The 14642-nt window shown below is 41.5% G+C and overlaps 1 protein-coding gene across 1 annotated transcript in view; it reads right to left on the reverse strand.

Annotated features, from left to right (window-relative positions):
* The window catches only part of PCDH19 (protocadherin 19), a 112103-nt gene that overhangs the window by 32457 nt on the left and 65004 nt on the right, over positions 1–14642 (reverse strand). Inside the window, exon 4 of the mRNA XM_063313757.1 lies at positions 8923–9095. Coding sequence (XP_063169827.1) covers positions 8923–9095 — 173 coding nt within the window. The remainder of the gene's footprint in view (positions 1–8922; positions 9096–14642) is intronic.

The following is a 14642-nucleotide window of genomic DNA, read 5'->3' on the forward strand; positions in this document are numbered from 1 at the left end:
AATCCGGCCAATAGGGGTGTGGTTTGCACTTGATTTATCAAATAAATCAGTCAATAGAAGCTTATTCAACAAGCTATCCATTTTCTAGATAAAGGGGGGAAAGGGCAGATGTTCTGAACTTTCAGTTTTTGCCAAACTGCACTCCTTTTTCTCAGGCATTGAGAAGCCATAACCTTATGGTTTAATGCAGAGATGAACACCTTATGTCAGTGTTTCTCAACCTTAGCTACTTTAAGATGTGTGGACTTCAACTCCCAGAATTCCCCAGCCAACACTGCTTTATGGTATTCCAGTGGTCTCTGAACTAAAGCTTCCATAAACCTTAGCCAGCATGGCCAGTGGGGAGTGAAACTAAGAATTACAGGTTGGAAATCTCTGGCTTCATGTATTGTGTAAACCCAGTCATATGAAGCTCCATAATTTGTTCTTCTCTTAACACAGAACCTGGTTAGGTAGAAGCACCATTAACTTCTCTTAACACAGAACCTGGTTAGGTAGAAGCACCATTAACTTCTCTTAACACAGAACCTAGTTAGGTAGAAGCATCATTAACTTTCACTGGATGAAACTAAGCAGGGTGAGGCTTGGATGGGAGACATCAGGAAATACCAGGACAGTAGGTTAGACTAGGAAGTTGAAAAAGCATCTAAAAGAAGGCAATGTAAAACCACTTCCATGTTCTCATCAAAAATCTACACAGAAGTTATCAGTGGGTTTGGCTAAGGTAAGATTGTTATCACTGTTGTTGTTTAAGATGCATAATTCTTTATAGCTACATACTCTATTGATAGATTTTTAATCACACATTTGTAACAGGCTGTGAGATCTTGAAACCTTCAGATTTCTGTGGAGCCTTGTTTACCTCCAAACTGAACCAGTCTCACGAAAGTTCAGAACAATGGAAGAGCTGATAAATAAAGATGCTGGGTACATTTGAAGTGGGAGTACTGGACCTTTGGAAATAAACAGATTATTAACTTGTCGGCAGGTGCCCTTCTGCTTGTACAGCCAAAAGAAATTAGCGTATGTGTGTGGGTTCCGATATATCTTCCATTTGATATCAATTAGGAAAAGGAAAACAATTCAGTGCAGTAATGAATTCCAAATTGGGTGCATATTACAGCAATTAAAAGCAATTTATCTGGCTGATGAAATTATCCTAATCAATCATGAAGACCAACAAAAAGGTAAGAAACCCTGGGCACAATTCTGACAGCTAAATGAGACCAGAGGCAGAAGTCAAGAAGATTCCCCATGCTCACTCACATGATGGTTATGGCCAGAGAAGGTGGTAGGAAACAGTCATAATATAGTTCTGCTTTGAAAGAGATTCCCCCAAGGGGGAAGAGGGAGGAGATGATATGAAGATAAGATGCATTCTCTTTCTTTTTATCTTCTCCTCCCTCTTCCACCCACCTCTTCACCCCACCTTACCCTTAATCCCACATCAGTCTAGTTCAGTATTTCTCAACCTTGGCCACTTGAAGATGGGTGGACCTCAACTGGGAGTTGAAGTCCACCCATCTTCAAGTGGCCAAGGTTGAGAAACACTGGACTAGCCACTCTATGCATCTGATGAAGGATGGTGTAGCTCACAAAACCTTATGCCGTCTAATAACATTTGTTAGTCAGAAAAGGTGCTACCAGACTCTAGATTTTAAGAGTGCCTAATGGAAGACCACCTGAAAATGTAATCGGCATCTCCTTGGACTCTAATGATGAATAGTGGAGACAAGCAAATGATAAATAAAAAACCATGTCACCAGGTGCCCAGGTCACACTTTCCCACTGTAGTAGCAAAGCTACGCTCACCACACTATGCAGCATTAAAGCAAACAACCACCATTCTTATTTAAAGACAATAACACACATGCAAACACACATGGACACAAACTGTATAACCTTCGACTTCTGGGGAAAAAATGGCAAACGAGGAGCGGAGCCAACGACCGCGGCTGAATGAAGAGCCAGCAAGTGGACCGGTTATTCGTAATTCCTCCCTGGACAAGGAGAGGACTTGAGATCACCCACAAGTGCTCCAGACAATTGCTCCTTGCAAGGAGACCAAAAGACAGCAGTCTCCAGCGGGTTTAGATCTCTGGGAGACGAGGGAATAGCCATCTTGTTCAAACTATGATCAGCACCTTTAAAAGGACACTGGGTTCACATACTTCCTTTTCTAATCACTTTTGGAAATTGTTTGTTAACTGCTTTTCAGCTATTAGGGACCTTTGGATCAACAAGTCTGAAAACATCAGGTGAGTTCCTTCAACCCTTAGTGAAAGAATACAAGTGTAAGGACTTAAAAGATTTGTTTTTAGAATAAACAACCAAAGGGTAATTAAAACTTTGATTTTAGAAAGTTACAAACAAACTAAGGGTCCAGATGAATTTGAAATAAGATTTTGGAATTAATGATAACAATCCTTCCCATGGGAAAATGCTTTTGTTTTGAATTCTTTAAAAAAAAATAAGACTTTAAAAATTGGACACTAGAGGGAACCAGAGGGAACTAAAGATTACAATTAAAGAATACTTAAATTTGACTTACAAATACAGAATGAAGCAAAATATTTTAACATTGGACATACTGAAGGATGTTTTTGAACAATGGACCCAGAAGTTAATTTTAAGGTTAAGATAGATATGTTATCTCTGGCAACCCTTAATGAACTTTTGCTGACACAGGACTGAAATTTCGAGGCTTTAAGGATTTGTTTATAGATAAGAGATGGGATACAGGAAGAAGAGATCATTGCTGTATTTTAAAAGAGGACGATAAGTTGATAAAATTATTTATACTTGTTGTGACGAAGGGAGAAGTTACCTTATTCGTATTTTTCTTTCTTTTCTGTTTTTCTTTCTATTTTTTTATGCACCTTCTATTTTTCTTTTTCTTTTCTCTTTTTTAGTTTGTATTCGTTTTTACTGCTGCAATTGTAATTTTTAATAAAATTGCTATTTTTTTTTAAAAAAAAAAAACCAAATTGCGTAACCTTCCATAACCACCATCACCCTGCAGACCTACTTGTAGGCACCTGTAGAAAGGATCTGAAAGTCAACACACTCAATTTGCATCTAGGAAAGCTAACAGGAAAGATTAGAGCAACAGGGGATCACCAGCCAGATATCTGTGAAAAAGCTAGCGGGGCCTGCAGAGCTGCAGTATATTTGCATATCTCATTCACACCTCCATATAATTTACATAACATTTGCACCGAATAGATTAAGGCATTTGGCACTTCCTCTATACGCTATTAGGTGAAAGACTAACAGTAGCAGCTCCTCTTAGGAGGACTTCTGGAATTAGCAGTCTCACTTTACAGGTATCTCTGCCACATGATAAAATATTTGTTCACACACAAAAATGGCAGCAAAGGGTGAATTTGCTTTGGGAGGGGGGCTAGGAACAGAAAGAGGAAGGAGAGGCCTGACGTGGCAGAATGGCAATTTCAGCTCTCATCGACTAAGCCTCCACCCCAGGAATTACAAATTCTAGACATTCACGATCACATTACGGGTAGTCCTTGCTTAACGACCACAATTGGGACTGGAATTTCGGTTGCTAAGCTAAAAGGTCACTGTGAATCCAACCCAATTTTACGAACTTTTTTTTTTTTTGCAGCGGTTGTTAAGCAAATCACCGTGGGCATTAAGCAAACCACGTGGTTGTTAAGCAAATCACGTGGCTCCCCATTGATTTTGCTTGCCAGAAGCTGGCCGGGAAGGTTGAAAATGGCAATCATGTGACCACGTGACACTGCGACTGTCATAAATGCAAACCAGTTGCCAAACATCCAAATCGTGATCACGTGACCACGGGGACACTGCGACAGTCGTAAGTGTGAAGACTGGTTGCAAGTCATTTTTTTCAGCATGGCCGTAAGTCCAAACCATCACTAAACAAATGGTGGTTAAGCGAGGACTACCTGTACATATATGTATATAATTATGAACTTTATGTAATTAATGAACAATGTTAATAAGCTACAACTGCTTAAAAACTTCCACCTCCACCACATTACCCCTCCCAATCATTCCTTCCCATAAACTTTTAGCTTCCAAAGTCGTTTTCTTCATCACTGGAGCTACTAAGCTATTTGAGCAAGGGTTGACAGTCTGAAAAGAATTTAAACTTTCAGAGCGCTACATCTATAAATGTTTAATCTTTTCATCTCTGTCCATGAGATGACTGTCCAGAAAATACATTATTGCAGAGAACGCCACCACTGTCCCATTAAGCATGGCTTGTGGACAGGAACTCCAAAATCACCACAGTGAACTCCCATTTAGAAGGTTTTGGGAGGTTAACTGAAATCACTTCTTTGAATATACCCAGAATTGAAAGTTTGAGGATTTTTTTCCCTTTGAAAAGAAAGCATTTTGCTACTTCAATACTAAAGGAAAGTAGTCCTTTATTTCCAAGGCTATGTCAATGCTCCTTGTTAGGCAAGGTCTATTATATTTGCCAAGAATTGGATAGAAAATGAACAAAATGGCTCATCGCACCTCACTGATGGTTCGAAAGAACAGAAAAGCATCTATGAATGGACAATATAAATAAAATCACCCCACATGAGCTGATGATTTGCCTCCCACCCCAAAAAAAACAGAGGACAGCTCTTTGTACCTGTGTGGAGATGCCAATTCAGAAATAATGATTGCAATTTAGAAAGCAATTCAACATATCCATCCATACAGGAACCAAGTGATCTGCGTTCCTACAGCTCAGTCTGCTGACAGCAGGCTAATGTTGAGTCACAACTTTAAGACCATTTTCCTCTATATTTTTATCACACTTCTTAGAAACCTAAAAAAAAAATCCTTCTCTTCTGTAAAGAAAGCCCATGAAAGCACCTTTGTAGACTTCTGGATCCTATGTGAGGTTCTAAAAGCTTGTTTGGAGGTCCTAGCAAGGGATGCAACATTGTTTACCCTTGAAGGAAGAACAATATGCTCCTATCTGGCTTGGTCCTCCCCTTCCACTGAATGTGCAGCAGTGGGGGAAACATGCATGGAACAGCAATGGACACCTGCCTAGCCAGCCAGATTACTCGAAACCACCCGCTGAAGTGGGGTGGCAGATGTTGCAGTCAGATCACCTTCATAGCTGACATGAGATTTCTGTCCTTTGTAGAACCTTACCCAAACCTGAGTGTTAATCATTCATCAATAAGTGTGTGTGTGTGTGTGTGTGTGTGTGTGTGTGTGTGTGTGTGAAGGATATATACTATCCTTCAGATCCAGTCTTGACACCTGCCTAGACAAGTCCATGCAGTTTTCTTGGCTAGAAGTGATTTGCCCTTGTCTTCTTCCTAGGGCTGAGAAAGTGGCCCAGTCACCCAGCTAGCTTCATCCCTAAGGCAGGACTAGAACCAATGCTTTAACTGCAATGCTGGCTCTCAAAACTCAGCTGTTTAATTTCAGGTGGGTGAGTTTTGTGCAAAGCTCAGAGACGTCTACAACACAAACCTATCGCCTGCACCTAACTGGGACTTTTTTATATGATGGCAAAGCATTGTTGAACCCCTTTCTTTAAATGAACTGGGAACTGCCCTTTTTCCCCATCTGGTGGTGTAAAAACTCAAAATGCCCCATTTCAAGTGGCTTCCAGGGCAAAACAGCCAGCTCATGTTTGAAACGGGCTGCTTCAATCCTTCTGGAAGTGTTTGAAATCACAGAGGCCCTGAGGCACCAAGATGCCCACCCTTGATCTAAAAGCCATCCTTTGAACCTTGCTGTGAATCTTGGCCTCTGATAGAAACTGCATAGGCTCTAGAATTGCAGTTGTACTAATTTTATTGAATGAAATCTATTCATGCAACTCATTGCAGAAAAATGACACAGAAATAATGGTCTACTCACAGGGAGAAAGAGAGAGGGGGGAGGAAAGTCCTCTTACACACTTGTTAAGGCTGTTCTTCACAAGGATAAATGATTAACACATACAAAGGCCTCAAGGCCTTTAAAAAGTCTTGCTTGGAGGGCCCTTGAAGGAAAAATGTAGAAGCTGATCTTAGACATCTCCCTGCCACAAACATTTTTGTTTCTCTCCTTTTGATATAAGACCATGCAAGTTTTGTTAAAGTTGAAGTATTATTATGAAAAGTAGAGAATCTGCAATTTGGACTGGGGGGGAACCCTCTATCTTTTCACAGATTGCTTTCCAGGTTTTTAGGAAATGCCTCACATTTTGGAGCTTATACCCTGCATGGAATGTTTGTCCAGTTTCTTCTGTATATTCACATTTGCTAAATTCCTGGAGTTAGGACGAGGTAGAATATCTCCCCTTGCACTCATACACACACACAAAATGTAAACTCCTGGAGTCAACTTTGGATCTGGGATGAGTAAAATATGAGGATTATATATATTCATAAGTTTCAGATTTGCTTACAGGGTGACACTAATAACATTTTTTTTCCTTTAGAAAAAGAAAGCAAAAAAACTAAAATGCAAACACTACACAAGAAACACTACACAAGGGGACGCGGTGGCGCTGCGGGTTAAACTGCTGAGCTGCCGATCGGAAGGTCGGCGGTTCAAAACCGCGCGGCGGGGTGAGCTCCCGTTGCTCGTCCCAGCTCCTGCTCACCTAGCAGTTCGAAAACATGCAAATGTGAGTAGATCAATAGGTACCGCTTCGGCGGGAAGGTAACGGCATTCCGTGTCATCATGCTGGCCACATGACCCAGAAGTGTCTACGGACAACACCGGCTCCAAGGCTTAGAAACGGAGATGAGCATCGCCCCCTAGAGTCGGACACGACTGGACTTTACGTCAAGGGAAACCTTTACCTTTACCTTTACACAAGAAAACAACCCTAAACACTGGAATATTTCTGCACTTATCCTTCAGAACTGTGCTTGCACCCACCTCTGCTAACATATTCAATTGACTCTTACATTACACAGTTTTAGGCAGTATGCAAAAACAGGGCTCTTTAAATAGGCATTTGGGGAAAACTTAACAGCCCCAAGATGTTTTATTTTTCAGACCCTTACTGCTGTTCTTACTAAAACTTCCAATTACAGTTCTTTATTTTGTTTTGATCGCTTTAAATATTGCTAATTTTGTCCATTACTTCCTCTGGGAAATAGGCAGTAAATGTTTACAGTCAACAAATACATGTGAATTCTGGTTTAGATGTCAGAATGTGCCATAAAACGAAGCAATGCGAACTTCAATATTCCAGCCAGCCTTGCTTTTTCTCCGTGGTACCCCCTTTCATTCCCCAACCAGTTTTCTCTAACACAAACCTAATATTCTTTTGCCTGCTCAGGTTCCCTTTCACAAGGATGTTTTGAGGTTCTGACAATTTTCCCTGAACACACCAATGTCTCTCTTCCTTCTCATTAGCCCCATTTTGACTCTAGCTGTGGTAACTCAATTAGTAGATTGTCTCAGCCAATTCACAACTATACCTGGGTAATAGATCAGCCTGGTAGGTTTGAGGAAGCAGTTAAACCTCATAAATAAAGAGACAAAGAGAAAAAACCTTATAAATAAAGAGATAACTCGCCCTTTTTTCAAACTTCAGCCAGATTCTACCTGAAGGGAAGAAGCAGCCAGAAATACATAAACACTTAAACACTGCAAGACATATTTATTGGTCCACACATCCTGCCTCTGCATGCATGACACACCTATTCAAACATGTGTGTACTGCTGTGAAATCAGGGTACAATTTCCATAACATCCCTAAATGCATATTTACTTATCACTTTCCCACCTTTGCTGAATTGGGTGCACTGGGATCTAAAGTTGTTAACAGCCAAGGGAAAAGAGTGAAGTTTCCAAATGACCTTGAACGGCAAAGGGGGAATAGCGCTGCAACAGGTAAAAATTGGCCATCTAGGACTTCAGTTCCAAGACAAAAAAATTGCAGCTGGTTAGAGCAACACCACTGATCAAGTAGCACACACAAGGCTTTCAAAACATCATCTCTGAATAAGAAACAGGAGAGCCATCTTTTTGTAAAGCCCCCTATTTTTAAATGAATGCTAGTAGTGTGATCCTGTTGTTGCTCAACCAAAATGTTTGAGAGACTTGGTTCTCAGCTAAACTACTGGGGGCAAACCAGGACTTCAAGGAGAACGGAGAAGAAAGAGCTTGGTTGGAGAAGTATCATCCAGCTATCTAAGAGCTCTTGTCAGAATATGCCACTAAGATCATAGTTACACCTGCCACATTTTCTGCACTGCCAAGCAACATGGGCAGGATGTGGTAGAAACAGTGTTCAGGGCACATAATCTTCTCCCCGTAGAAATCAATGTTTTTAGGAACTCTGAGTCTCTATGCAAACCACTACCACATTTGTTATAAGGTACTGATTTTTTTTTTCACATTGTCCATAAAAAGCGCAATAAGGACAGGAGATTCCAATATCTTCAATATATTCCTCTGGGGGGAAAAACTGAGTTAGAAGCTTTCAGTTTCATAAGGCACAAATGATAGCCCCAGTTTTATTTCACCACATTGATCTTGAAAGATAGGTCAGCAACATTAGACTGGAATTTGAAGCCAAATGCAGGGCAGGTGATTCTAAAGGTGACATTCAAGAGCCATTCTTTCCCTTAACCCCATTAGCCCTTCAGTTTCGGCCAACTTGTTCTCTTGGTTTCTAGGACGGCTTCCAAATCTCCTTAGGCCGCCATCTGCCCTCTTCTGACATTCTTGTTTAGTGACCTGAAATGAAGTTTTATCACATACCCTTCCCTTCCTTCTCAAGGATGTTGCTGTTTTCGTTAACATCCAGTGCTGGCACATCCCTCTTAAGCAGTTGAGATGTTCATCAACATTCCAAGACAGCAGCAGCCCATGGAAGAAGATGACATAATGACTCACCAACCTGACCATGTATTTTGGATTCGCAGGCTCCACCATACCATGCCCAGCATTTGCAAAATTGATGCAACCTACCTTGTTCAGGCACCTGAGACCCCATGGAGGTGACACTGGTATTCAAAACATCATTAACAGCTGTGTCACAGTACAGGCCTCGCTGAACATCATGCTCACTATCCGTCTGGTCACTCTCTTCGTGCCCGCTGTCCTTCAAGCTGTTCCCCTCCAAATCTTTGAATGTTGAGCTGCTGGGTGGAAGAAAGGTGAGTTATTTTTGCTCTGCAGAGCCAAATCTGAGAAATGCAATCACACCTTTCCTCCCCAATTTCTGCCCAGAGGGGATCAAAAGCCTTGGGCAGGTTTTGCAACACTTCAAGCTTCCCACTGGGAGAAAAATGCTGTCGCAAGAGAGCGTTTCCAGCATAACACATCAGCTGCTCTGCTCACTGACCTTCCTGCATGGTGTACAGTGAGGTGGCATGAACTGGAGGCAGCCCCAAAGGTTTGTAGGAAAAAACCAGTACAGGAGATTCCTGCTCCTATCATCCTGTGAGGACAGCTGCATGTGGAACAGAGTGAGAACAAGGAGAGAGTTCAGACCAGTGTTTCTCAACCTTGGCAACTTGAAGATGTGTGGACTTCAACTCCCAGAATTCTCCAGCCAGCTTGGAATTCTGGGAATTGAAGTCCACACATCTTCAAGTTGCCAAGGTTGAGAAACACTGGCTTAGACAGAGGAGAGTCAAAGGAATATTGGAGGCAGAATTGGAGGGAAGGAAGCAAAGACACTAGAAGACCTTTCTCAGAAAGCAGGAAGTAACCAGAAGAGACAAAACACAACAGCACGCCAACCTACTCAGCCCTGGGCAACAAAGAGAATCCTACATTCACACAATAGCACAGAAACAGCAGAGCCCCATGACTATCGCTGATGGAAGAAATAAACTTTATGAGGTTTACTTAAGTACAGAATTCTGAGGCCAGGGGATAGCAAGTACCTAAGAAGACAAAGCTGAGTGGAGGACCCACCAAACGGATGTCGTTACTAAGAACACACAGGTTTTCCAAGGTGTGTGAGACAGGAAAGGCAGCCTTACATTTCCCAAGCCGGCCATAGTTTTCAAACTACTGTAGTAGCCTGAGAATTTACTGATTGAATGATTTGATTTAAATTCAGCTTTTTTGGCCCAGAGGAACACTGATATTTATTTATTTAACATAGTTATATGGCCACCCAACTACCAAGGCATTATGAGCTGCAAACAAGTAACAAAACAACAGCAAGGATAATTTCTAGGTTTCCTAGCTGGAATTCGAATTTCCAAAGACACCAGTCGATGATAATCACCTGACAACAACAACAACAACAACAACTGAAATGCTTAAAAAAGCAAAACAGTTAAGCCTGCTAGCTCCAAGGAAAACTGGCTGGCTAAAGAGAAAGTTTCTTACCGAAAGACAGAAAGAATGGGGGCTGAGAACAGCCCTGGTGGGAATGCATTCCATGGCACAGGAGTCAACAGACAAATGCAACAAATAACATCCAAGAAACAAACCTCAGAAAGTGTAGGCATCATGAAGAGGATGATTCAGTTCTGCCTCCCCTGCTAAACATAATGTCCAGGCCACTTAGGTGGTCACTCAGCCCTGTTTAATATCAATGCAACTGCCTGAGCCTGGAAAAAGATGTAGCTGCTTTAAAGAGTTGTGGGCAGCTGCTATATACGTACCCTGGCTCACCTTGAAGCACCTTTTTAAGAAGTTAGAACTCATCCCAAAAGAAAGCCATGGCAAACTACTTCCATTTGTTAACAAGAAAACCACATGGATGTCTCCATGAAGTCATCAGGCATTGAGTTCAATTCAAAACAGATGTTACCTTTTATGTTGTGCAAACCCAGCCATCAGCACCACAAGGGTGCCCCAGCAGACAGCAAATAAATAATTCTAAGACGCTTGTCACAGCTCTCCAAGTATGACCGAAGACAAATCTCTTACTGATTATGTGACTGAGAGGAAATGGCTTGCTAACCTGGCATTCCAATAAGCTGCCACCAGGGTTGCTAATTAGCTAACTCTCCTCCCAATAAGGCAGCAGCTAATCAGTCAGAAATTATGTGCTTGCATGCACCTGGTGAAGTGTCTGACTGGCCTCGGTGGCAACCGAACCTTGGAAAGGACTCAGACTTTAAAGGCAGGATTCCACGCAGACAACCCCTTGCAAGTCTCCATGGAAACCATCAGGATGGGATGTCCTGCTGAAGCAAAAGCAGCATGCAAAGCAGAGGAGAAAAGCTTGTGCAGATGCAGACACACAAACACAACCTGGAACATCTTCAAACGTGGCCTTTCAAAGTAAAAACATCCCTGCCGAATCCCTTCAAATCTAAGATTTATCTAGCATGCATATACCACAGAAAGCTGGCATGAAATCAGTTCAGAAAAGGCCAAACAGATTAAAGAGTGAAAAGTTTTGCAATTCCATATCACAACCTTAAGGCAGCAATCACTTCTCTCCAAAAAATTAAAACTCTATCAGCTAATATCCTTTAGCATGCCAAGGACGAACCACAACATTTATAGACACAGCAGTACTGCTCCATCATGAAAGAACAAATATGTCACTATTCTGTTGTTCCATGGAAGAGATCTGGGCACCCTTATATCTGCCCTGTATACCAGCCAGCCTTCAAACTGTCTTTACTAAGGGAGAAGAGAAGAAGTAAAAGACTGTGAAGAAGCTAATGCTGTGGCTTAAGATCCAGAAAAAAAATCTCTAGAAGCTCTCTTTAGAAAATGAGGAGATCTTCTGAGGATTCCAACTTCCTCCTCAGGGTCACTTCAGAGAGAAGATACTAGAGCACAGGTATACAGTCTAGAGCCCAGGGCTGCACCACCCCATGAAACACCTTTTGGTGTGGCCCCCAGAGAAAGGAGCTGTAATGTGACAGACACCAGGCTTCTACCACAATCATCAGTAACTGTCCAGGATAGAAGTGCTCCTGGCATTCTCAGATGCTAGTTAATCCTTCTCTGCAAACCCACATAGGCTCTGATATTTTGTCTTGTGCCACAACACAGTTATGGTAATACACATGCCCGAATTCTTATCAGCATCGTTGGAAAGTCTGAGTTACAGCCAGAGCAATAATGCTTCAATGGCGAGATAACTGTTCCCAAGGAAACAGATATCACATACCCAATGAAGCAATGTATCAAAATTAAGATGGTTCCTTGGGCAGTGCTAAAGCAACACATGCAAGAAGCTGTCTGCTTCTTGGCTTTAGTCTGACTTCCAGTTCCCTTGTATCTTTTCCACTTCTGGATGTCTTGTTCTTGAACTTTCGACTTTTCTTTCCTATAAATACGTTCTTAAAATTAACTACTATCAGGGAACTGAGTCCAAACAGGGAACCTAAATTACTTCAACTTCCACAAATCTGGGCAATACATTTTTCAGTCTACGGCTGTAGTAAAGATTTGTTTGTTTGTTCAGTTCACACGTGCCTTCTAGCAGCAGACGACCCCCATAAGAAGAGAAACCAGTTCCTTACATAGCAAATCCATGTTTTCAAAGCGTGGTCAGATTTTTCACTAGTTAAAGACTTCCACCCTGAACTCTGAGTCTACATCATTTTCCCTATCCATTTTCCGTCATGATAGCTCTGGAGGAGAAAACCATGAATAGATTTCCTCCCTGGAAGAAATCTTTATTGGAATACAAGAAACAATACAACACAGGTGGCAACTTCCCCCCACTAGCAATTACAATTGTAGTTAAATATGATGAACAATCCTATTTAGCAAACACTTCCTTCTTAATGGATGCTACTTCTCATCACCTACTTGCAACCATCATACTCTAAACGCACGGGATTTTCCAGACAAGACGATAATCAGATCTTCTGAAAGAGGAGAATGAATTCCACCAACCCGTTAATAATAATTCCTCCCAGATGACCCATGCAATCTAATAGTAGAGCTGGGAAAGAGAATGCAAAGTAGTTACTGCAATGCTAATTAAGACTGCAGTCTTTGAACCAATTCATTGAACAAACTGATTACGAAACCGATTTTGATAGATTTTAAAGATGCCTCCAATCAATCAAGTAGCAGTTTAATTTTTAATGTGTATTTTTAGCAGCAGCAGCACCTTAAAAAATCAGGACTAGGTCCAGCACCAAACTCACTCACAATCCAACACACACACATGGCCCGCTGGCTCTATCAGTGTCATTTGCTCTTGGTCCCTCTTTTTTAAACTAAAACAAAAACTTCCATGCATCGAATGTGAGAGTTTATAAGGAGGCTGGGAAAATACCAGGAGAAACATTAGAAATAAACCACCAACAGGTAGAAGAGGAGTCCATTAATGCCTTATCTCATAAATGGCAGCTCACTCCAGGCTGCAAAAAACGTGGGAAAGGGAGTCAGGACATTCAGTGAGACTCCACCTTAATGAGCTCACTAATAAATGAGGTCTGGAGGTTCCTGACACGGTTTTCAAGATTCTGAACTGCATCCCTAATTCTTGCACTGAAATGCCTTTCAGAGGATTTTACTGCTGCTCCCATCAACTGTGCCCTGCAGTAGGGACTTGAAACCAGGTGGGCCTGTGTCAGTAGTTCTTGAACGCAATCCGTCTGATAGATAAGCAAGGTTAGCCCCCAAATAATTACTGGGATGGGGCAGGGAAGAGACAGTGGAGTATCTTACATTTGCTAGAATAGAAAACGTTGTTAAAAAGAAGTAAGTGAGCAGGAAGGTCCAATAGCTATACTTTGGAAGTAAAAAAAGCTAAGCAAAAGCAGGATTCACCTCTGCAACATTCCTAATTATTTGTATCCCTGTTTCACCTCATTGTATCCAGTTTCCTTCTTCCTAAAAATAAAGATGCTCCAGACCCCAACCACCACCACCACAAGATGCACTAAGTCACTCCCTGATGGATCAAAATCTGATGAATATCATACAGTTCAGCCACCCCCCTATCCTGGTTCTCCCAAGATGTGTTGACTTACAACTCCCATAATTCCCAGTCAGAATGGGCAATGTTGGGTAGCCTGCTTAGGAATTATGGGAGTTGTAATCTAACCCATTTTACCAGATGGGACAAGAATATAAGCAGTGTGTAATTCAACCATGCAAACAAAATCATGGCACATCAATGGTTATTCCCTTTTTGTGCATGGGCATATGGGTTAGAGCAGACACCTACTGTGTGAATTAAATGGAAGATTTCCTGTGACAACCAAGATTAAATTGAGACAAATTCCAGAGTATGTCACAGCTGAAAACTGTGAATAGTCTGCTGCTGCAAAGATAAAAACTGGGAAGATTTATGTTGACATTCTCACTCAGTGATGAATATTTTGCCATTCCCTCTCTCTCGCTCTCTCAAAGTCACCTACTTCAATGGGTTATTATAAGCAAATTTAAGCATAACATGAGAATGGTAAATCCATGTTGGCAAACTGAATTCGGTAAAAGAAAGATGGGATAAAATAAAAATACGATGAAAGTGATCTGGGTAGTGCCTTGGGGTCTCAGAAAGAAATCCATTTGCTACCTCCAGTCTGGAATTGAAGCAAGCAGCAGGCTATCACCTCAAAGTGTCTTCAGAAAAATTATCAGTTGATGGAATGATTATGATTCGGCCCAGAAAGCCAGATTAGAATTAAGTAAAATGTAATTTATTTAAATAAATCCATGCTTAGAAGGCATTAAAAAGTCGAGGAGGAAGAAAACTTCAAACTGCAAGCTTCTTACACTTCTGATGCTCTCTGAGCACATGG

Source organism: Candoia aspera, chromosome 12, assembly GCF_035149785.1.
Source record: "Candoia aspera isolate rCanAsp1 chromosome 12, rCanAsp1.hap2, whole genome shotgun sequence".
In the NCBI taxonomy this organism is placed as follows: domain Eukaryota; kingdom Metazoa; phylum Chordata; class Lepidosauria; order Squamata; family Boidae; genus Candoia; species Candoia aspera.